The sequence below is a fragment of the Macaca thibetana genome, chromosome 14 (assembly GCF_024542745.1).
Source record: "Macaca thibetana thibetana isolate TM-01 chromosome 14, ASM2454274v1, whole genome shotgun sequence".
Taxonomy (NCBI): Eukaryota; Metazoa; Chordata; class Mammalia; order Primates; family Cercopithecidae; genus Macaca; species Macaca thibetana.
In genome coordinates this window covers 8,716,562-8,740,457 of record NC_065591.1, presented here as the reverse complement: position 1 = coordinate 8,740,457, position 23,896 = coordinate 8,716,562, and the positions used below count along the sequence as shown (strand labels likewise).

At 57.1% G+C, this 23,896-nt stretch overlaps 2 protein-coding genes across 2 annotated transcripts; both read right to left on the bottom strand.

Moving 5' to 3' along the window:
* Positions 1-63: 63 nt before the first annotated feature.
* On the bottom strand, positions 64-2,953 carry KCNK7 (potassium two pore domain channel subfamily K member 7). Its single transcript, XM_050756838.1, is given in 4 exon segments — positions 64-420; positions 674-924; positions 926-1,070; positions 2,635-2,953. Coding segments are annotated over 4 exon segments (921 nt in total). The 3' UTR covers positions 64-214.
* Positions 2,954-4,816: 1,863 nt separating this feature from the next.
* MAP3K11 (mitogen-activated protein kinase kinase kinase 11) lies at positions 4,817-23,896 on the bottom strand. The gene is made up of 10 exons (XM_050756606.1): positions 21,234-23,896; positions 15,905-16,085; positions 15,557-15,705; positions 15,271-15,446; positions 14,893-15,136; positions 14,284-14,397; positions 13,540-13,675; positions 13,355-13,446; positions 6,439-6,813; positions 4,817-5,679 (listed from the first exon to the last, which is right to left on the bottom strand). The coding sequence occupies exons 1-10, from the start codon at positions 21,970-21,972 to the stop codon at positions 5,342-5,344; spliced, it is 2,544 nt and encodes an 847-aa protein (XP_050612563.1). The 5' UTR covers positions 21,973-23,896; the 3' UTR covers positions 4,817-5,341.

The window sequence follows — 23,896 nt, the reverse complement described above, 5'->3', positions numbered from 1 at the left end:
CCCCAGATGGTGGCCGGGGGCTCAGGGAAGTCCCATTAGAAATACTTGAAAACAGCCGAAATGGTTGCTCATTTTATGATTAACACAGTATTCCCCGAGGCCTCCCGCCCACCCCCACCGCGGCCCCATCTCCTGATTCTTCCCCAGCCACTCTTGGCTGCTTCCTCCTTAGGTGCCGCCACCTTATGGGAGCTGAACTCGGTCACCTGACGCTTCAGCAAGCAGGGGCTTGTCCTGAAGCTGGGGCCGCGGGGGGCAGGGTGCTCAGAGCCAGTTCATCCTGCCCTAGGATGCCACCTTGGTTCTCAGCAGTCACAGGACTACTGGGCCTGAAGAACTTCCCCATGGCACGGACCTGTGGCAGCTCAAAGAAGGTCTCCACGGCCAGCAGCATGGCCAAGAGTCCCAGAAGCAAGTAACCTGGGGAGGAGAAGGTGCTGGGGCAGCGCCTGGGTGCTGGTGATACTCCCTGCCCACCTCCCAACACGGTGACCTGCCCTGGCAGCTGGCGCCACTCACCACCTCCCAGAGCTCTTCAACTACCCCTCCCACATCGTGCCCAGGAGTGGGGTCCCTCCACCTGCAAGGCCCAGTCCCCCCAATGATTTATGGGAGTCCTAGTCCAGGCTCCTCTTCCCCCTTCCTCCACACACTCTTAGGTGGCTGGACTTACCAAGAAGTGCAAGCTGGCCCAGGTGGTAAATCACAGGGTGCAGGCCGCGGCCATGGCCGGGCAGCAGGTCCCCCAGGCCAATGGTGCTGAGCGAGCTGAAGCAGAAGTAGACGGCCCCCAGCAGGCTGCAGTCACCCTGAAGGCCCCACAGCACCAGCACTGGCAGCAGCACAAAGCTGCTGGCCACCAGCAGGCCCAGTGCAACTGCCTGCAGCAGCGCAGCCCTGGCCGGCGACAGCTGCCAGTGGACCTACCCAGGCACCTGGGCGGCTGAGCGCAGGCAGCAGGCAGTGGCGCAGGGTGGCCACGAGAGCCAGGGAGGCTGGCAGCCCCAGGGCTGCATAGACCATGCAGAAGGCCTTTCCGCCTGGTGATAGTGGGGCCATGTGGCCATAACCTGGAGAAGAGACAGTCAGTGGACAGTGAGAGCTCTGAGTGCCGTGTCTGCTGGGGTCCCTGCCTACCCCAATACCGCCTTCTGCAGAAGGCTGCCCTCTGGTGGCCTTGAACTGGCCAGGTCCAGGTTCTAGCTGACTCTGCTCCTCCTTGGTCAGGGGATCCCTTACCCTCTCTGGGCCATTTTTCTTTTTTGGGAAATGAAAGGATGAAAGAAGACAGTTCCTCAAGCCTTTTGTAGCTGGGACAATTCTGAGAACTGCACTGCCCTTAACAGATACTCCTGATTCCACAGCTGGTGGAATATCATCCACTCTTTCCCCAAATGTGTGTCAAGTCCTGTGTGCCAGGCTTTGTGCTGGTATCTGAGTCAGCCCAGGCCCTGCCAGCTCTGGTGGGGGAGTTGGGCAGGAAAATCACGAAGGGCTGCAAAGAGGCAGCATGGAGGAGAGAGGGCATGTGCCAGGTGGGGAGGGGTGGAAGCGTGGGGTGTGCTGGGAGAACAGCATCAGCTAATGCAGAGCTGCAAACGCACATGCCTATTGGAGCCAGATGCGAGACAAACAGGAGTGGTGGGGACAGGGGTGCACTGCAGAGTGTGAGCTGTTTCCAAAGGGCAGGCCCCATTCTGCTCCTGTCAGGATGTTGCCTTGCAGGGATTCTGGCTCAGTGTGAGTAGGTTTCCTGGTTTTCCAAAAGAAGTTGGAAATACAGGCTGGGCACAGTGGCTCACACCTGTAATCCCAGCACTTTGGGAGGTTGAGGTGGGTGGATCGCTTGAGGTCAGGAGTTTGAGACCAGCCTGGCCAACATGGCAAAACCCCGTCTCTACTAGAAATACAAAAATTAGCCGGGCATGATGGTGCACGTCTGTAATCCCAGCTACTCAGAAGGCTGAGGCAGGAGAAGAACCCAGGAGGTGGAGGTTGCAGTGAGCCGAGGTCGCACCACTGCACTCCAGCCTGGGTGACAGGGCCAGACTCTGTTTCAAAAAAAAAAAAAAAAGTTGGAAATACAAGTTCCAATTCAAAAAATACTGAGACACTTTGTGGGGCAAAAAATACGAAAACCCAGGGCTGTAGGTCCTGTTGCTGCTTTTCCCTGGGCACGATTTCTCTGCAGAACTCCCTCATCCCAGTCTGTGCCCTCCTGCTCTGCGAGCATCTCATGCCAGCTTCCTCCTCTGTCTCCCCTCACTCCTCCACCTGAGGCCATGGTCCTGATCTGTCCTTCCCAGGTTCCTTCTATTTGCTTCCATCTAAGAATCCATTCCACTGTCTTGTCTCCCCTACCTGGCCACAGGCTGTGGCATCTGGGCAGCTCTCCTGGGTCTCAAAGGGTGCCTGGGGTGGGACTGGGGAGGCCACACCCTTCCTGGCAGCTGAAGTGGAGGCACCAGTTGAGGTGTGTTGGTGGGGAGCCCCAGCTGTGATGTCGGGCCTCACAGCGCCTGGGCTCCGTCTGGCTCTTTGGGGCTGAAGGAAGGGCTGCATGAACCCCAGGGACCCCAGGGAGCGATGGCCTCAAGAGCTGTGCCCCCCGACTTGGCTGCCAGGCTCTCTTACCTGTGGTGGTGAGGATGCTGGCAGTGAAGAGCAGGGCTGAGGGAAGGTCCCAGTTCCTGGCCTCTGAGCTGTTGCCCAGGCTGGAGACCCCATGGGCCTGGGTGGCCAGGGCAGTGCCCACCAGCTCTTCCAGTGCTCCAGGTGGCAGGCAGGCCCTATGCTCTGCCTGGAATGCTGCCAGTTCTGCCCTGAGCTCAGCCTGAAGCCTGCATGCAGGAGGCCCCTCCAGGGCCTGGAACAACACAGCCCCAAGCCCCAGGGTCAGTAAGTGGGCCACAACCAGGAGCCCATATCGGGCCCAGGGCCTTAGACACCCCATGGCAGGCTGCTGGGGTGCTGGGGGAGCTGGCGGCTCCACCTCAGGCACCTGGGAACGGCTGGGCAGGGCTGGGCCAGGAGGAGGTGCTCTGTGGGTAGCTGGGACCCGGCTGGGGTGGCTGGGGTGTGAACAGAGGGAGGTGAGCTGCCTCACCCCTCCCAGGTTCTGGAGGCAAGACATTTGCCCATTTCACAGCAGCTGGGACGGTGGGGATGGGTAGGTGGCTGCGGTGAGGGGAGGCGGCGGAGGAAGCTGAGGCCTAGACAGGACCTCACACTTATTCAAGGTCCTGCTCACTCAGGCACCCATACTGCATTCATTCATTCATTCAGCAAGTGCTTAGGGAAGAGGACAGGCACAGGTCTTTCCTTCCTGGTGTTTACACAAGAAACCTCTTAGCAAAGAAACTGGCAACCTCTTGTTGTCATGAGTTCCATGAAGGAAATGCCCTGGGTGATGGGAGAGCCTGTAGGGAGCGGGGGTTCTCTCACTGGGAAAGCTCCGCTAAGGAGGTGACATTTCAGCTGGGGAGTAAGAGGCCGGTGAAGGTAGGAATGAGCTTGGGGTGTGAGAGGAACAGAGGGCTGGCTGTGGCGGGGGAGAGTTGGGGGTGAAGGGGGGATAAGGACACATGACAAACGTGGTCCAGGGAGACCTACGCTGGGCTACTGTAGGCGTCCTGGATGGAGTGATTTTGGCCTGGGTAGTATGGTGGGAGAGGAATGGTGGCAGCTGGGAAGGATCAGGTGAGGGCAGGGGTAGGAGGTAGGGAGAGGACTCCAGGGTGCCCAGAGTACCCGGGCAGATGATACCCTTGAGCCTGATTGCCAGTTCTTCCCGAGAACCCTTTGTGCCTGCCCTCCTGACTCCCTGCCCCTGAACTATAGAGACAGAGTCTGGCTGCCATGGGGCACCTGGGAGAGGGCAAGCGGGGCCTGGGTTCCAACTCCTCTAACCTCAGAGGGGCTGAGGACAGAGGCCGAGGAAGGGACCCTGCCCTTGGATATGGTGTGGGAGTGCCAGAGCCCCCATGGCAGTGTGAAGAGAACTGTCAGGGGTGCCAGATGCCATGGCAAGTCACGATGCTTGGAGGTGGGTGGAAGTTACTACTTTTTATCTTTTTTGAGACAGTCTTGCTCTGTCGCCCAGGCTGGAGTGCAGTGGCACAATCTTGGTCAACTCAACCTTCGCCTCCTGGGTTCAAGCTATTCTCCTGCCTCAGCCTCCCAAGTAGCTGGGACTACAGGCACCTGCCACCACGCCGAGCATTTTTTTTTTTTTTAAAGTGGAGACGGGGTTTCACCATATTGGCCAGGCTGGTCTCGAAATCCTGACCTTGTGATCCGTCCGCCTCGGCCTCCCAAAGTGTGGGATCACAGGCATGAGTCACCGCGCCCAGCCTACACTTTTTTTTTTTTTTTGAGATGGAGCCTTGCTTTGTTGCCCAGGCTGGAGTGCAGTGGCGCAATTTTGGCTCACTGCAACCTCTACCTTCCAGGTTCAAGCAATTCTCCTGCCTCAGCCTCCAGAGTACCTGGGACTACAGGCATGCACCCCCATACCTGGCTAATTTTTGTATTTTTAGTAGAGATGGGGTTTCACTATGTTGCCAGGTTGGTCTTGAACTCCTGACCTCATGTGATCCACCGGCCTTGGCCTCCCAAAGTGCTGTGATTACAGGAGTGAGCCACCACACCTGGCAGAGAAAAGCCTTGAATGACTCACCAAGGCTGGTGGATCTGGTCCCAGGAGAGGGATGCAGTGCAAGGCAAGGAACTGCCTGTTGTTGGGGCATCAGGACACCAGGGTTGCATGATAGGTTGGGTCACCTGGTTACGTCCAAGAAAGGTGACAGGCTACATGTGGGGAGACAGCTTTTGAGTTTATTTGGCTTCTGGCTTCATTGGATCCCGAGGCTAATACTCCAACCCTGGCTGGGGCAGCAGGAAGGCACCCAGAGAGCCCTGGCCCCAGATGACCCCCAGGGCAGGAGGCCCATGCTCTAAGCCCTAGGGCAGGGGCCGCAGTAGCAGGACTTGGTCAAAAGTGCTGGTGACAGCTGAGGCCGGCCCCTCTTCCCTGCACCTCCCCTCCTCCCTGCATCACCCCTGCGGGCAATTCCCTGAGACAGGCTCTGGTCCTCCCAACCAGCTGGGTACAGTGTCGGGCCCCAGTAGGGCAGGTGAGCTGGGAGGTTTCAGGTATGGGGGCGTAGGCCCCCCATCCAGTGTGAAGGCTTCCTGTGCAGTGTAGTGTTCCTGACCCCCAAAGCGGGGGTGGGGTCCCTGGGGAAACTGAGGCAGCTGCAGAGGCTGGCCCAGCTCCTGTTCCAGTGTATGCTGTGACTCCTCTAAGGCAGCTGGAGCTCGGGGGAGTGGCCTGGCCCACTCAAGGTCCCGCCTCCGGCACCCAAGGGGCCTGGGCACCCATGTCTTTGGTCTGTGCCCTGCAGTCCTGGGGGCCTCCCCGGAAGGGGTTGGCAGGTGGGGAGTCCCAGAAGGGGTCTGAGTCTGGGAACAAGGTCCAGGGTGCCCGGCGGGGTGCAGGCTGTGGCGAAGGCAGGGGAGAAGGCCGTGGCCCAGCCGACACAAAGCTCCAGGGATCAATGCGGCTGCGAAGGGGTGAGGGCCGAGGTCGGCTGATGAGGCCCAGGGGTGGTGAACGTGGGGTGCCTGGGGTGCCAGGAGCAGAGCGTGATGTCCCGGGTGGGGGTGAGACAGTGCCTCCTGTGAGATATAGGAGGGGCACAAGGTCAGGCAACCAACAACTCCTGAGGTCCCCAAGATACACTGCCCTGCTCTGGGCCTCAGTTTCGCCATCTGCACAGTGAGCTACTTGACTCAACTTCTACGGCCCTTCCTGCTCTGCGTGCCTCTGTTTTTTCGTAATGGTTAGGAGTGAGGCCTCTGGAGCAGGCCGGCCTGTATGTCCCGGCCCTGCCACTTACCAGCTGTGGGAGCTCTGGGTCCCTTCATCTCTGTGCCTTAAATTTCCTTATCTAAAAATGGGCATCTAAGAGCACTTAGTTCTGTGGTTGTTATGACTGAATGAGACCATCTCGGGAAAGCCTTGTAAAGAGTACTTGACACAAGTAAGGAACCAGGAGTTTGCTACTATTATGACTACATATATGCTCTGTCGCCCAGGCTGGAGTGCAGTGTCATGATCACGGCTCACTGCAGCCTCAACCTTTCAAGGCTCACGTGATCCTCCCAAAGTGCTGGGATCACAGGCGTGCACCACTGCCTGGCCTTGATTACTTCTGTTATTTCACAGCAGGCATCGCCCCCACCTGCCTGGACCACCTGATAGCTGAATTTAGAACTCTGCTCCCTACATGGTCTTCAGTATCCCAAGCGCCTGGTTCAGGGTCCAGTAGATGACTGTGGTCTTGGCCTTGCCTCCTTGCATGTCCCCAGCCACTCCTCCCTCCCTGGGGACCCCCATCTCCCATCCGCGAAGCAGGCCGGCCTCAGGCCACTCACCGCGGGGCTCCTCCTCACGTCGGGGGCTCTTGGCTGACCGCTGGCCTGCAGGAATACCCAGGTCCAGCAACAGGGGTGCAGGAGTGGGCGGGGAGTCGGGCGTCTTGGGCGAGAAGCGAATGAGCGGGGAAGGGGGCGGCTCGGTCGGGCAGGGCGCGGGCATTGGCGTTGGGGGTGTTGTGGGGGGATCCCCACGCTCACGTCCTTGGCTTCCTGGTGGCTGCAGGTCGCGGCCGAGGCCCAGGGAGGCAAGCAGGGCGGTGCCACGCAGTAGCGCACGCTGGATCAGCTTGGGCGTCCCAGAGCTGCTACCGCGCTCTGCGGGGAGAGGCCTCTTGGGTTCCTCGGGCTCCAGGCTAGGCCGTAGGGGGTTACCTGCGGGGCGGAGGCGGCACAGGTGATGGCATGGCTCATGCATCTTCCGGATGAGGGCCCAGGACCTCTCTGCGGTCTTGGAACTGAGTTCTGCCCTCTACCAGCATCTTCCCTGGTCCCACAGGTCCCACGGCCTCCCTACCATGCACCCACACTCCGGCCTTTCACAAGATGGGTGCTGGGAGGGGAAGGCAATGCAGGCGGAGGAAGCGACAGCAAAGCCTGACGGCAGCCAGTGACCCAGACCCCAAAGATGGATGGGCAGTCCCAGTGGAGGCAGGGCTGAGGCCAGGTCACGGTGGGCCTCCATGGCCTGCCAGGGGCAACCTCCAGGTCCAAGGCCATGGCAGGTCCCACTGACTGGGACCGGCGCCCTGTGCTCTGTGCCCACCCGCTTCCTGGCTTGGCAGCCCTGCCCCTTCTGCCCACCCACCCCCACTCCAGCTGTAGCTTGTAAGATGCACACAGTCAACTCTAATGTACATGGCCGCCTTGAGGAGCACAAATCCCTGTCCCTATTCTAGAAAGGAGGAAAATGAGGTTCAGAGGGGTCAATACCTTGCCCAAGGTCACAGCTAATTTACAGAGTAGGTATTTGTGCCAGGCCTGAGCTGAATAACATAGGGGCATTATGTTGTCTGATCGTCATGCCCGGGGGTTCCAGGCTTAGAGGCTGAGGGCTTGCGCGGAGCTGTACAGCCAGTGAAAGGTGGAGCTGGCCTCACCCCAGGCAAGGGCAGTAGAGCCTTTGCTCTCCACCATTTCCCAACCAGACTCTGCCCTAGATTTCAAGACACTAGTGTCCCACTTTCCAGTCTAGGGTTGGCCTGACTCCATTCTAGATCACTTGGGCAGGGATGGGGAAACCGCTCATTAAGGAGAAGGGCCTCTAGGATGGGCTCTCACAAGCACTGATTTTGGCTCTAGAATCTGCTATGGCTCTCTAAGAAAGTCTGGCCTCCTCCCTCTGCCTTTCCCCTCCTGCCTGGAGTGCAAAAGCAGGTTGGATGTCGGGAGGAAGAAATATAAGGCTGGGAAAAGTGAACTTCTACTATGAAGCAGGACTCAGCTGACAGTCCCTTCTGTCAGCCACAACCCTTACTCAGACTCTCTGCCTCTTACCTCACCCAACTCCCACCCCGACCACTACCACTGAAGGAACAAGGGAATCCTTCTAAAATGCAAACCGGTTAAAGACAGGTCTCTGCTTAAAAACTACCCATCACTTCCAGCTTCATTCACTCATTCATTCAATCAACATCTACTGACCCATGTGCCTTGGCCCCTGTCCGCAGCCCCAGTCCTGAGACTCCTTGGCTCTCAACTCTTCTCAGAGTTCAGCCAGGTTGCCTTTTCCTTGGGTCTGGTGAGCTGCATGCCTGTGCACACACTGTTTGCTCTGGCTGGCTGACCTTTCCCACCTCAGCTTTCAGTGACCTCTTACGTACCATCCAAGACCCACTGGGATGTCACTTCCTCTGTGAAGCCTTCCCAAAATCTCCCTGAACCTGCATAGTTATTGCTCATGTTATGCCTCATACAGGTGCTACTGGACTTGTCTGTGAGTCTGCCTCCTTCATCAAATGAGGTCAAAGCAGTGTTTAACATGTTGATGCCTGGCTCTTAAAATGCAAATCCCTGGCTCGCGCCTGTAATCCCAGCACTTCGGGAGGCCTAGGCAGGCGTTTCACAAGGTCAGGAGATCAAGCCCATCCTGGCTAACACGGTGAAACCCTATCTCTACTAAAAATACAAAAAAATTAGCTGGGCGTGATGGCCTGAGCCTATAGTCCCAGCTACCTGGGAGGCTGAGGCAGGAGAATGGCATGAACCCAGGAGGCGGAGCTTGCAGTGAGCCAAAATCGCGCCACTGCACTCCAGCCTGGGTGACAGAGTGAGACTTCTCTCAAAAAAAAAAAAAAAAAAAAAAAAAAAAAAAAAAAAAGCAAATCCTTGTTTGATGAAGAATCCATTTTTATAATCCTTGCACCAACCACGTGAGGTTATCACCCCCACTTCGCTGGTGAAGAACTGATCATTTACAGTGAGTTTAAACAGAAGAGGGGAAATCATGTTTAAAAAAAGCAAGAGGGCCGGGCGCGGTGGCTCAAGCCTGTAATCCCAGCACTTTGGGAGGCCGAGACGGGCGGATCACGAGGTCGGGAGATCGAGACCATCCTGGCTAACACGGTGAAACCCCCTCTCTACTAAAAAAAAGTACAAAAAACTAGCCGGGCGAGGTGGCGGGCGCCTGTAGTCCCAGCTACTCGGGAGGCTGAGGCAGGAGAATGGCGTGAACCCGGGAGGCGGAGCTTGCAGTGAGCTGAGATCCGGCCACTGCACTCCAGCCTGGGCGACAGAGTGAGACTCCGTCTCAAAAAAAAAAAAAAAAAAAAAAAAAAAAAAAAAAAAAAAAAGCAAGGGCTGGCTGGCTGCAGTGGCTCACACCTGTAATCCCAGCACTTTGGGAGGCCAAGGCGGGCGGATCACGAGGTCAAGAAATCGAGACCATCCTTGCCAACATGGTGAAACCCCGTCTCTACTAAAAAATACAAAAATTAGCAGGGCGTGGTGGCGCACACTTACAGTCCCAGCTACTTGGGAGGCTGAGGCAGCAGAATCACTTGAACCCAGGAGGCGGAGGTTGCAGTGAGCCGAGACCCCGCCACTACACTCCAGACTGGGTGACAGAGCAAGACTCCATCTCAACAACAAAAAAAAAGCAAGAGAGGCTGGGAGCGGTGGCGCATGCCTACAATCCCAGCACTTTGGGAGGCCAAGTAGGGCAGATCACTTGAAGTCAGGAGTTCGAGACTAGCCTGGCCAACATGGTGAAACCCCGTCTCTACTAAATACAAAAATTAGGCCGGTGGTTCACGCTTGTAACCCCAGCACTTTGGGAAGATGAAGCAGGCGGCTCACTTGAGGTCAGGAGTTCGGGACCAGCCTGGCCAACATGGCGAAACCTCGTCTCTACTAAAAATACAAAAAGTAGCTGGGCATTGTGGCACATGCCTGTAATCCCAGCTACATGGGAGGCTGAGGCAGGAGAATCATTTGAACCTGGGAGGTGGAGGTTCTAGTGAGCTGAGATTGCGCCACTGCACTCCAGCCTGGGCAACAGAACACCACTTCATCTCAAAAACAACAACAACAAAAATTAGCTGGGCATGGTGGCACACACCTGTAATCCCAGCTACTGGGCAGGCTCAGGGAGGAGAATTGCTTGAACCTGGGAGGTGGAGGCTGAAGTGAGCTGAGGTCGCAGCACTACACTCCAGCCTGGGTGACAGAACAAGACTCCTCAAAAAATAAAACAAAACAAAAATAGCAAGAGAAAGCTGGGTGTGGTGGCTCACACCTGTAATGCCAGCACTTTGGGAGGCTGAGGTGGGTGAACTGCTTAAGCCCAGCCCGGGCAACATGGCAAAACCCCATCTCTACAAAAAATACAAAAATTAGCCAAACATGGCATGCATCTGTAGTCCCAGCTACTCAGGAAGCTGAGGTGGGAGGATCACTTGAGTCCGGGAGGCAGAGTTTGCAGAGAGTCATGATTGTGCCACTGCACTCCAGCCGGGGTGATAGAAATAGACTCTGTCTTAACTAATAAAAGAGAGAAATGAGACAAAGGGAAGAGAAGATAGGGTCCAGCAGACAAAATGAGAATGAACAGAAGTTCCTGCAGTCAATGGCCTGAAAAACTGAGGTTCTGAAGGGTAAGTGACTTGGTCAACATAATCCAGCTAGGATTTGAATCTGCCTCTAAACTTCCTGGCAGCAAGAGTTAGCAACTCTGTTGTTTAGGAGAAAGCTGCATGACTCTTCTTGACCCAAAGATAGACAGAGGTGAAACTGCTTCCGTGGGGCCTCATAGGGAGGACACAGCCACGTAGTTATTGACTCCAAGGCAACAAGCCTCACAGGGCAGTTGCTATCAGTGTAGCTGAGTGTACCCTGCCAATGTGCCACTCCTTGCAACCAGCTCTCCAGGGGCCAGAACAGCCTGCTGGGGACAGGGTGATGGGGTGTGTGGCTCTCCAGTGGTGTGGCTTATGCCTGGGACCATCTCACAGGGTCTGGGATCTCTGTGAGGCCCCATTCTTTGATTCTTAACTGGGTTTCTGTGGGTGGCTGTGAGGTCAATGTCATGTATTTTCACGGACCCAGATGGTGTGTGGAGTGTGGAATTGGGCTGGGGAACCACATGCTCAGCCAGCCACTGAGCTGCAGCAGCTGACATCCTTTCGGGGCAAGTGGCAATCCATTTCTTTATCAGCCAGGAAGGGCATTGGTGTTGAGGCTGACAGACTCTTATCAAGAACAGTAACTACCATAGTTTCCAGTGCTTTCACGAAACCTCAGGCAGGTGGCCTTCTGGCCACACATCTGCAATTTCATATTGTGGGAGCATTCGTTGTATCCCTGGGGGCTGCGGCTCTCTCAGTTTGCTGTGGCTGAACCAAGAAAGAAGGCATTTCAGATATCTATGGGCACAGACTTCTACAAAGTTATGATGCCATGAAATATTTTGAGGAGATGAGGAAGGCTGGTATCTCTCAGAATGCAAAGTGATTTTGGAATATGAATAATTTTTTTTTTGAGACAGAGTCTCGCTCTGTCGCCCAGGCTGGAGTGCAGTGGCCGGATCTCAGCTCACTGCAAGCTCCGCCTCCCAGGTTTAGCCATTCTCCTGCCTCAGCCTCCCGAGTAGCTGGGACTACAGGTGCCCGCCACCTCGCCTGGCTAGTTTTTTGTATTTTTTAGTAGAGACGGGGTTTCACCATGTTAGCCAAGATGGTCTCGATCTCCTGACCTCGTGATCCTCCTATCTCGGCCTCCCAAAGTGCTGGGATTATAGGCTTGAGCCACCGCGCCCGGCCTATGAAGAATTTCTTTGGGTTGAATTACTTAGAAGTTTGTCACTGACCTGAACTATTCATGAACATATGAGCTAATAGTTTCTCTTGATAAATAATTAACAAATTCTTTGGACAAAAAAACATGGGGCAAGCTTGAGAACGATGGGGTCCAGACCCCTTGTGCCCCTGCTTCTGGGAGCTCAGGGCCAGACGGTTCTGTGGAATAGTCAGGACCTGCTTCAACCTACACACCTGGGTTGACAGGCCCTCAAGTTCTCCTTTGGCCCATCTGGCCTGGTACATTTTAGAGCAAGTGAGTTCAGGAAGCCCCCTTGGCCTTCCAGTTCTCAGTTCAGTCCCTGCAGGACGGATGCTGGGGGCACTGCAGCTGCTGGAGCAGCAAATGGCGGGGCGGATGGAGGCCTGGGGCTCTGCCTCTGTGGTCAGACAGACAGTCTTCGGTTCAAATCTCTGCTCTACTGGGTGCCTTACATCAAACCACTTAATCGCTCTGTGCCTCAGTTTCCTCGTAAAATGAGGCCAATACTACTACTCCCCTCACAAAACTGCTTGGCACATAGAAGAGACCCAACAAAGGTTAGCTGTTGTTATGGCTATCGAATGTAGCTCAGGGAATGGTAGAGGTGATGGGCTGGGTGGGATGGGAGGAGTTTAAACAGCTTGCTGAACTGGACTCTTCTGAGAGCGGCTAAGCGGGTCCTACATTCTGGCTGTGAGCAGCAGGTGTGGGGGCTCTGAGGATGGTCCCTAGGTTGGCACAGGGACTCACAGGCAAGGGAGGCCGTAACTTTCTGGCCTCCGTCAGAGCTGGGCAGTGTTGAGCTGAGTGAGCCCTCCTCCCCGCAATGCTGGAGCCCTGCTCTCTGCCTGACCCTCTGGCTTCCTAAGCAGTCTGTATGTGAGAAGCCCTTTCTTCACGTGAAAGCTTCTGACCTCACTACAAGCATGGGAGCTGAAGTCTCTCTGGGTTCAAATCCTCAGCTGGGGGTTTAAGGTAGGTTACTTCACCTCTCAGAGCCTCAGTTTCCTTATCTGTAAAATGGGGTAATAGTAGCCCCTCTTCATCAATGCTTGGAGGGAATGCCTGGCACAGTAGGGCAGTTACCATCACGGAGAACAGAAAGGCCCGGAGCTATCCTGGATGTGGTGAGAATGGTCCTGGATCCTGCCTGCTCGGCCTTCTCATTCTCTTCTTCATCTAGAGGCTCCCAGAAGGGACTCCGAGCAGCACAGTGTGGCTGACACTAGTCTGGCTCTACCCAACACAGGCTGATTCCTTCCCCTCTCTGGGCCCAGCTTGCCTTGGTACCAAAGGCTGGGTGGGCTTCCTGTCTTTCTTTTCTCCCTGGAGCCTGCTAAAGGTACAGGGGCTGCCACAGGCACAGGGAAGAGCCTTCTTACAGGCCAGCTCTGAACAAGGGGATGAGACTCTGGGCCCCGAGCCGAGGCCTGGGCTGTATGCTGCTTGATCGTGGGCCTGTAGGTCAGACCTGGGTTCCAAGATCAGTTCGGTCCTGTCTCAGCCTTGGTTTCCTAGTCTCTAGAATGAGAGCAACCAGGGCAGGACTCCTGCTTTGCCTGCTCACCTCTCATGGCCTCCCCAAGGTGCCCACGGAAGGAACTCAGCCAGATTCTGCCGAGGGAGGAAGGCCACTCACCATTGAGTGCTGGGGGTGTGGAAGGAGATCCTAAGGGGGATGAGTCATCTGAATCCAGGTACCATGTGGCTTCGTCCATGCGGGACCTTCTCCTGGTGATGGGAGGACAAGGAGGGGTGCTTTGGGAATTCCAGGACTTGGGGAAAGCAGATGATGCTGGGTTTGGGGGGTACTCAGGTACTCACCTCCCATTCTGGGCTTCCCCAGGCTTGGGGGAACTGGGACCCCAAGCCCAGCATGCTCGCCGCTCTCCATTGCTTGAGTCCTCCAGACGTCGGGGGGACTGGCGGCCCCATGCCTGGCCTGGCTCTGCAGGCTCCACTACAGGGGAAACCGATGGAATTGGAGATAATCTTTATCCTCCCTCCATCATCAGAGTCAGGCTTCAGGGGTAACCTTTACAGTATGGAGAGGAGGGTGGGCCCTGTACCATTCCCAGGGTGAGCTTTGGGCAAGATAGATGGGTTTGGGTTTATCACCCCACAGTGGGGTGGGGCATCTCATCTAGCCCTTCAGCTAACATTTGCTAGTTAGTAATTAGTACAGACAAGGACACCAACTGCCTGGGTTTGATTCTGGCTCTTCCACTTATTAACTGTGTAGCAAGTTACTTTTTTCACTTTTCTCATCCGTAAAACTTAGATTAACAATAAAAATAGCAACCTAATAGAATTATTGCAAGATATTAATATTAGTAAAACATTAAAAAAAAATTAGTAGTACATAGTGTCATACAATTATTTGACTAAAAAAATAAGTACAATTAATGCTGCCTGGGGAGTTCAGAGTTAACAGTCTAGACCTAGGGCAGGGAGCCTGGGGGCAGACGGAAAGAGGGGATAGTGAGTGGGATCCCCTCCAAGGATAAGGTCTGAAAGAGAATAAGGGGCTGGGATGCGGAGAGGGGCACGAGAGGCGAGGTTTCTTACACTGGATGGCCCGGAACCGGGGGAAGGTGGGCGAATCCCCAGGCCCGACCTCGAAGACGTTTCTCCTCCGGTCGAGGCCGGGTGAGGCCTGCACGGTGATGCGGTGCTTGAAGTCTGCGGTTTAGGTTGGGGGGAGCAGGGTTCAGGTTTGCGATGAAGGAGAGCCAGGACCCCAACCTGCAGGGGCCCAAGGCCGGCTCCCAGGCCGCACAGGAAGCGGCACGGTGGCTATGAGACTGTTGCCAGCCTCACTGCTTTCTTGAGCCGCTGGTTCTGGATAAGGAAAGCTACTCGTCTGCGTCGGAGATGCCAGGCCGCCGGCCCGCCCCGCCCCCTAGACCTTCCCAGAACTTTCGTGAACCCCACCCCTTCCCGGTCGCCCCTACTCCCAGACCGACATGCAAATACTTCCGCCAGAACCCGCCCACAGACAGAAAAAAACACTCCTGGCCCCACCCCTCCCAGCCTTCACCTCTCGGGCCCACCCACAACACCCTAAACCAATCCCAGCGCGCTCAGCCCCCCCCCCCCCCCCCCCCCCCCAGACCTGGCTCCACCCCCCCGCCCTCGCAGCCAATGGCGGAGGATGCCCCGGGGCCCGCCCCTCACCGAGTGGCATGCTGATGCGCTCGCCGCCGTCGCGCGCCCGGAGCTTGCTGCGCTTGAATGTGCCGCGGCGGCGGCGCACGTGCGGTCGCTCGCGGTCCACCTGCTGCAGCAGCAGCGTAAGCTCGCGCTCGAACACTTCTAGCTCCCACTGGGCCAGCAGGTGCTCGCGCCGCCGCAGCTGCTCCGCCTGTGACCTCTGCTCGCGCGCTGCTCGCGTCAGCTCCTCTTCGCGGCTCAGTAGTTCCTGCGCCCGAGACAGCGAAGGAGAAGAGGTCAGCCTGGCACCTGGCACCGATCCCGGCGGCGCCCGCCCCGACTCTGCCCCAGGAAGATCAGGGAGACACTCCTTCCAACGCTGGGTCCCCTGATTCCTCGCACCTTTTCCTTGGCTCGCAGCTCGTCGAAAAGACCCTGGATCTCGCGCTTCCAGCCTTCCTGCATGGAATGGAAGGAGTCCCGCGGCATTTCCCGTAGGACCTGTGCCTCCAGCGCCTCCAACTGCTGCAGGATGGAGGCGAAGTCGGGCCTGCGGTGAGGGTCCTGCGCCCAGCAGTCTGGGGGCACGGCGTGCAGCGGGGACAGAATAAGAAGGGGTCTGTGGGTGGATATGTCCTGGACCAGGGAGCTCTGCCCCTCACCTGCTCCCCCCGCCCCGTCCTCTTACCTGCCATAAGCTGTGCGAAGGGCTCGGGGCAGGTGGATGGGATGGGCAGTGTGAGCTTGTTAACAGCTACGCCATAGGCCACAGCAAGGCAGTCAATGCCACGGTACGGCACCTCCCCGGTCAGCAGTTCCCACAGCAGCACCCCAAAACTGTGGGCGAGACAACAGGTCTGTGTTCCCTTTTCTCTCCCAACCCATACCCCCTTACTGCCACTTCACCCAAAAGCAACTAGGAGCTAAGTGGTTTGGATCCCTGTCCCTGGACTTGGCCCAGCCCTAGACTTAGGCAGCCACCTCTGCCCTCTGCAGCCCCGTAGCAGCCCCTGTCCAGCCCCACCGAGGGCCGCACCTCCAGACGTCACTGCCCTTAGAGAAGGTGGAGGCCTTGATAACCTCAGGAGCCATCCAGGCGTAGGTGCCCGCGGCACTCATTTGTGTGGTTTTGTGCCACTCTCGGGCCAGACCAAAGTCGGTGATCTTCAGGGTCTTGTGCTCCATGTCGTCACCCTCAATGGGCTGCAGCAGCAAAACTAGAGAAGAGGGGCTAGATTGTGGATGCTCCAGGATCAGGTGGTGGGGACAGGGTAAGAGCTGGGAGCAAACTCATCTGATGGACATCCTGGCTGGGTCCTGGGGGCACAGAGGTGACTTGGTCTAGATCTTGAGGACCTACTTGAAGTCAGACATTTTTTTTTTTTTTTTTTTTTTTTTTGAGATGGAGTTTCGCTCTTGTTGCCCAGGCTGAGTGCAGTGGCACCATCTTGGCTCACTGCAACTTCCACTTCCCGGGTTCAAGCGATTCTCCCGCCTCAGCCTCCCGAGTAGTGGGATTACAGGCATGTGCCACCATGCCCGGCTAATTTTGTATTTTTAGTAGAGACAGGATTTCTCCATGTTGATCAGGCTGGTCTCGATCTCCTAACCTCAGGTGATCTGCCCACCTCGCCTCCCAAAGTGCTAGGATTACAGGCGTGAGCCACCGCACCTGGTCGACGACAGACATTTCACACTCAGCCCTAGCACTCAAAACCATTTATGAGCTAGATAATATTTTTCACGTTTCACAGATGAGGAAACCAAGCAGGGAAATGACTTGGCAGAGGTCATACAACAAATAGAGCAGGCCGGGCGCGGTGGCTCAAGCCTGTAATCCCAGCACTTTGGGAGGCCGAGACGGGCGGATCACGAGGTCAGGAGATCGAGACCATCCTGGCTAACACAGTGAAACTCCGTCTCTACTAAAAATACAAAAACTTAGCCGGGCGAGGTGGCGGGCGCCTGTAGTCCCAGCTACTCGGGAGGCTGAGGCAGGAGAATGGCGTGAACCCGGTAGGCGGAGCTTGCAGTGAGCTGAGATCCGGTCACTGCACTCCAGCCTGGGTGACAGAGCGAGACTCCGTCTCAAAAAAAAAAAAAAAAAACAAATAGAGCAGAGATTACAACCTGGTCTGTGTGGCTCTGAAACCAGTGTTCTAGCTTTTCCCTAAGACTACACTGAAACAAAATTGGCAAGGTAGCAACTCTGGGCTTTTTTTTGAGACGGAGTCTCGCTCTGTCAGCCAGGCTGGAGTGCAGTGGTGTGATCTCCGCTCACTGCAAGCTCCGCCTCCCGGGTTCATGACATTTTCCTGCCTCACTTTGCGAGTAGCTGGGACTATAGGTGCCTGCCACCCACCGCGCCCGGCTAATTTTTTGTATTTTTAGCAGAGATGGGGTTTCACCATGTTAGCCAGGACGGTCTTGATTTCCTGACCTTGTGATCCACCTGCCTTGGCCTTCCAAAGTGCTGGGATTACAGATGTGAGCCACCGCGCCTGGCCTGGGCATTTATGGCTTTGATTTCAAGAGAGATCTGTGAGTGTCCTGTCACTTTGTTGAGGCAGGAGCGTGAATGAGAACCCCCCTTGGAGTGGGGAGCAAGAGGGAAGTTCTTGGTGAGAAAAGAAGCCCAGCAGGTACCACAGGCCCCAAGTGCCCACATCACACTGTGGCAAGTGCAGCCACTTCCAAGGCAAAGATTCCAAAAGATACCTACCGATGCAGCTGGAAGGGAAGAGAAAGGGTGGGGTCCAAGAAAGTGATGGTTCTTGGCCACAAAGGAGGAGCTTGGGGTAAATGTAGGCGTGGATGGTCAGACGTGGCAGGGGCTTGTGGCTTTAACCCAAATGGGCCACTGTACTTGGTACAAAGAGGAGAAGCAGCAACTTGCAAATCTCTCACCAGGACAGGAATGACTCAAGTGAGAGAAGTTTTCGAGGAATAGAAAGAGGACAAAGTCATAGAGTCAGGAAGGGTCTGAAGGCCCCTCTATTTGCTGGTTACAGCCAACTGCACTGTGGAAGAGAAGCGATATCAAGTCAACCATGTTTCTGGACCCGTGTCAGGGCACACCTCTCAGCTCTCCTGCCCCATGTGACACGACTGTCATGGGGGCAGCATAGGGCACAGGGTGGAGCAGATGGGAAGGGCACCTCATACAGCCTGGTGAGTCAGGGAGGACTTCCCAGAGGAGGTGGCAGAACCAGGGTGCTCATTTTTCAGGGCTTAAAGCCACAAGCCCTGATCCTGCTGCTGGCCAGCCCACCTGGGCCTTGAGGAGGCATCTCGCACTGCTGCCAGCCGTCCCCGCTGCCCCACCGTCCTCAGCCCCCACAGCCCCTGGCTGCTTGGCTGTTTCTGCGTCCTCTACCTTCAGCCATTTCAGCGCTGGTGCTTCTCAGAGCATGGCCTCTCCTCAACCTCTGCCCGCAGCCCCCTGGCTGACTCAGCCTCTTCCAGGTACCAGCTCCCTCTCCCTACTGGCATCTTCCACATTTGCAACTCCATGCCAGACAAATTGGTTCAGCTACCCCTCAGCAGCTCTACCTAATGTCCAGGTGTCCTCCATGACCACCTTTACTATCCCGGCATGCCCAGTAGATTTTCCTGCAACTTTTCCTAATCCAGAGAATGGTCTCAAAATCCACCTACTCCTCTGAGCCAGACCCTGGAGCCAAATCCTGAACACTTCATCAAGCCGAGGATGACAACAAAACCCTCCTCAGACGGCTGTCACGAGCACGAAACAAGACCACACTTTTAAAGCTTTTGCACGGGGGCTGCCACCTGGCAGAAGCATCCTAAAGGCCAGTTGTCCTAAAGCTCATATCGTATCTCCACCCTCCTCTCCCTCCTCTGTCACTCCTTACTGCCAGCTTCACAATAGCCTCCGGTCTGGCTGCTGGAGGCTGGGGACCTGACCGTTTAGCAAGCCCCGCACAAGCTCATTCCAAAGGGGAAACGCAGCAGGCTGGGGCAGTGGGTGGAGTGGAAATGGGCACTTCCCCTGGTGCCAGGGCCCAACTCCCCCTTTGAAGACCAACACTTGCTGCTGCTTGGCCCGGTCTCCAGCCACTTGTGGCATCCGAGACTGGCAAAGTGCTGTTCCAGTATCTCAGGCCGAGTAGCCACTCTCCACCTTTTTCAGGTGGGGAATCTGAGGCCCAGAGAGGGGCAGCAACTCACCCAAAGTTTCAGGACTTCTTTGTGCTTGTGGCCTTTCTGCTACCTCCCCGCTCCCGGCTCTGCCAGCTGCTAAGCCCCATCCTCTGCTTTCTCTCCAAGCTGCCTCTCTGTGCTTTCAATTGTCCCAACTCCAGCTGCTGTTCCGGTGTCTGATGTAGACCCCAGGCATGGGAGGTCAGGGGTCACCCAGAGGAGAATGGGCCAGAGACCCCGAAGCTAGGGGAAGCTCTCAGTGCCCCTTTAGGGCTCCCTGGCCTCTGACAGGGACCTGGCCACCAGCTCCCTCCCTAGGCTGGCCTCTGTGGGGCTTGGGAGTGGCCTGGGCAGCTCACGCCTCTTCCTCTTCCCTCCTGTGGTCCCTACTTCTCCTTTCTGGGAGGCCTGGGCCAGGTCTCCCACTTGGGAGGGGGAGTCCTTTTGGGGAGAACTGGGGGAGGTCAGGCCCAGGCCGAGCTGGCTGGTCAGTCCTGTGACTCGTGGGCCTGGAGAATTCCCCCTCCTCTCCCCGCCAGGCTTCCTCACAAGGCCCCCATTGTCCAGGAAAATCATGCCATTGTTTCTTGCCTGTGCCCCCCCAAGCCCAGGGACTCCCCCCACCCCAATCCCGCAGACAGCAACTTGGGCCTAAGACTGGGGTCTCCGAGGTTAAATGCCAGGCTCAGGGAGGCTGAGGGCACCTTGCCTGCCCTTTACCACCAACTCCCAGACTCTGAGAGGGAAGCAGGGGAACTAGAGGGGAGTGGGGCAGCAGTTCCAGGCTCCTTCCTCCCGCAAGCCCTCCACCCCCAGCTCTTTCCTCCCCTGCAGGCAGCTGGGCTAGGGAGGGAGCAGGGGCTGGAGCAGGGACAGGAAGCCGGCTCAGGGCAGCAGGAAACGCAGGAAGCAGTGGGGAGGGTGGGGAGCAGGGGCCTGGGCTATTGTTCCATTTTTTCTGGAAAGAAAACGGAGGAAAAACAGAAGATGGGAGTCCCCTCCCCCTGCGCCTTCGGGGAATCCCCCTCAGATTGGGGCAGGTAGTGGGGGTCCCTAGATAGAGCCCAGGGTTGAGGCTGAGAGGTGGGAACTGCACCTTACTAGGGATGAGAAGAGTGGGTGGGGTGGTTGGCAGGCCTCCCCTGGCTCCTCCAGCCCTGGCAAGAACTTGGATATCTGGGGCTCAGCACTCTGTTTCCTGCAAGCCCCTTGTCCATGGTCAGCCCAGGCCAGGAGGCTCAAAATATCCACATGGACCCCCCTCTAAGAATGTCTCATGCTTTTCCAGTGACCCCACTGAGCCTGGCCCCTCCTGCATTTCCTACTGCTGCTCTCCAGCCTGCACCCTGGGCTCTAGGAGGCCCCTGCTCCTGGTCCCTGCTGTGTGCTAGGTCCTGCTTCCATGCCTTCGCTCTCTAAATGCTGCGCGCACCAGGAAGCCCTCTGAAGCTACCACTTGCTTCTCTTGGGCCGTGATGGAAAGCGTGTTGGGGGCTTAAAATGGTGGGAGATGGAGTCTCCCTTAGCCCAGCACTCCCACCCCAAGCACTGATTGCAGGCTAGGCCCTCTTGGTGATCCAGCCCTCAAATGTCCATCTCCATGGCTGAAGACCCGCTGCGGGTTGGGGATCGCAGGTCAGGCTTGCCCAGGCTGTTGAGCTGTTTCACTCTCCCTTTTTACAGAGTCTGAAATTGAGGCTCCGAGTTGGAGTAACGAGCTAGAGGTCATGCAGCCAGGGAGGGCTAGGCCAGAATTCCAGCCCTGGCCTTGGCCTTGACTGCCAAGGAGGGCTTCTCCCTCTGAGATATCTGTTCTGGAGGAGCTGCCCATGATGACAGGAGAGGACAGAGCACCAACTCTACGAATATGAATTTAGGGGAGGAGAAGATGGGGAGCGCGAGCTTCCAGAGGACTTCCTTGAGGTGGGAGGCAGAGCTGGGCAGGATGCTTATGGCCCACCTGAGAAATCCCAATTTCTTAACTTGTCCAAACCTCAGCTGCAGGCTGGGACAGGAAGACTCTTCTGGGTGCCTGGAGCTCTGTTTGGGGGCTAGCTTGAGCCCATGGGCACCTGGTCAGCTGGGACCCCCTAGGGCGAGTGCTCCTACCTGCAGCAGACCCTAAGCTAGGCTCAGTGGAAGGTTGGGAGCAGGTGTGTGCCAGAGCCATGCCACCCGCAACCAGGCCGCCAGAAACTCACTGTTGTTGGACTTGAGGTCGCGATGGATGACGGGCACCAGGGCCTCGCAGTGCAGGTAGTGCATCCCACGGGCAATCTGCACAGCCCAGTTAACCAGCACATGGGGAGGCACGCGCCGCCCTGCCAGAGCTCGGCTGAGGGGTCCACCAGCTGCATACTCCATCACCAGGCACAGGTTGGGCTCCTCCAGGCACACAGCCTTGAGGGCAATGATGTTGGGGTGTGCTAGCATGGCGAAGAGCCGGGCCTCCTGGCGAACACTCTCAGCTGTCACACTGATGTCCTCATCGGGGTCCTGGCGAGCTGCCTTCACAGCCACCAGCTCACCTCGCCAGCTGCCCCGGTACACCTTGCCGAAGCCTCCAATGCCGATCACCTCCTCCAGCCGCAGCTCCTGGAAGCTGGCCACCTCGCAGGGGGGCGGGCCGCCACCCCGAGACACATAGTTGGATGGGAAGATGCCCACCTGGCCACCCACCTGGCCTGCCCACCAGCCCTCGTCTCCTGAGATGGCTGCGTCCCGGGACAGCACCTCCACACGGTCACCCTTCCTCAGGGCCAGCTCGTCCTGCCCACTGGGCTCGTAGTCGAACAGGGCTGTCCACACCGGGTTGGCATAACCCGCTGCCTTTGGAGACCCCTCAGGCCGGCCTCCTCCACTGCCCCCACCACCCCCGCTGCCACTGCCATTCCATGACCCTAGAGGGCTCTTGAGGAAGAGGCTCTTCAAGGGCTCCATGGCCGGGAGCCGGCGTTGGGATGTGTGGAGGACCTTCTCTGGGTGCCCGTGGTCCCCACCCCCGCTGGCTGCCGAGGCCCTAGTCCCGGAACCTGGGCATCCGGGCCCTGGCCCTCAGCCCCAGACCCACGCCTCTCTGGGGAGCCAGGAGTGTCGCCTCCCGGCCCCCCGCATCTCGGGCTTCTGGAGGAGGGCACCCAGGGCAGTGTGGTCAGGCCGGGGGGGTGGGGCCCCGGGGCCTCCGACGCCTCACCATGGCTAGCTTGGAGGGGCCCGAGCTTCCCTCGGTCCTGGAGCAGTCCTGGGAGCCTGGCTCCGGCCCCCGCCAAGCGTAAGGTGGGGCCTCCAGGGGCAGCGCCTCAACTCCGGTTGGGTCTTTTTGCGCGGGGGTGGAGGGAGCGTCCACAGTTGGGCCCAGACTGCCTATTCCTGTCCCCGGCTCCTTTGGTCCCGACGGCTCCGACCCCGCTCCCTTCTTCCTCCTCCCTTTGTACTTTGGCCTCGGGGGCGGGAGGCAGAGGTGGAGGGTGGAGTTTCACTTTTTTCCGCTCTTCTCCCTCCTGCAGGAAACAGCATCAGATGACGCGGGCGGCCTGCACCGCTCCCCTCCCAGAGGCTCCAGCAGGGGAGTTCCCGGGTAGGCGGGCCAGGAGAGGCAGAGGAGGGAAAGGGCAGAACCAGATTCCCCATCACAGCAGGCTTTGAGATATAGAAAGAAAAGCCTCCAGCTGCGTGCTCTGCTGGCCAGGGTGCAGGTTGGTCTCTGCTAAGGATGGGCCATCTCTGTCCTCTGCATCCGCACTGGCGTCAGCAAAACGGGGTTACAGAACCACACTTGGGAAGGGGGTGAACCCAAGTCTGGTCTTGGCTGCGAAGTTGTGGGACTGTGCGATCCATCCATTCTGAGCCTCATTATTTTCTTTCTTCCTTTCTTTTTTCTTTTTTTGAGACGGAGTCCTTTCTCTGTCACCCAGGCTGGTATGCAATGGCGCAGTCTAAGCTCACTGCAACCTCTGCCTCCCGGGTTCAAGCGATTCTCCTGCCTCAGCCTCCCGAGTAGCTGGAACTACCGGCGCGTGGCACCACGGCCGGCTAATTTTTGTATTTTTGGTAGAGACGGGTTTCACCACGTTGACCATGCTGGTCTCAAACCCCTGACCTCGTGATCCGCCCGCCTCGACCTCCCAAAGTGCTGGGATTACAGGCGTGAGCCACCGCGCCCGGCCATTCTTTTCATATATGATATGAGAACAAGAAAGCTCTGCCTCGCAGAGCTAGTGGGATGGGGTGGGGAAGACTGGAGGACAGACGGAACTGGCTGCACCTCAAGCTCTTGGAGTGGATTGTCTAAGGTTCTGCTCTTCTCCTCACCTGGGAAACAATCCGCTTCTTCATATCCCTTCCCCATTGGCAGAATCCTGAGACTTGTCCAGAACTTTGCCCACGATTGGATTCAGAATAGCTGAGTCGCCCTCAGAACCTCTGGATAGGGCTGCCCCAATTGCTTTAAGCCTGTCACTTTAAGAAAGACGACGCTATCCTTTTTCGACTATTCCTGCCTGTTCCGGAAGGTTGTTCTCTACACCCTAGGTCTGAGCTCTGACCCGGAAGTAGACGCCGCTGGGAGACGAGAAACGATCAGGACGTAGGAGGTCCAGCATTAAAGGGGGCGGACCGAGAGGGGCGTGCTTCGGTAGTGCAGAACACTCGCTGCAACTAGGGGATTCCACGCCTCCATCTTTTCCCCGTCTCCTGTAACTCATTGGAAGAGCTGTGCGCCAATTACTTTGCCGTTACCCAATGGCTACTCAACTGTCTCTTTGGTTCCGCCCAGTCGTCTACCCTGGGTTGGCGACGCCTGGGTGTACGCATGCGCCCAAACGCTTTTACGCATGTACTTGCTTTAGTTCTGGACTCTGCGCAC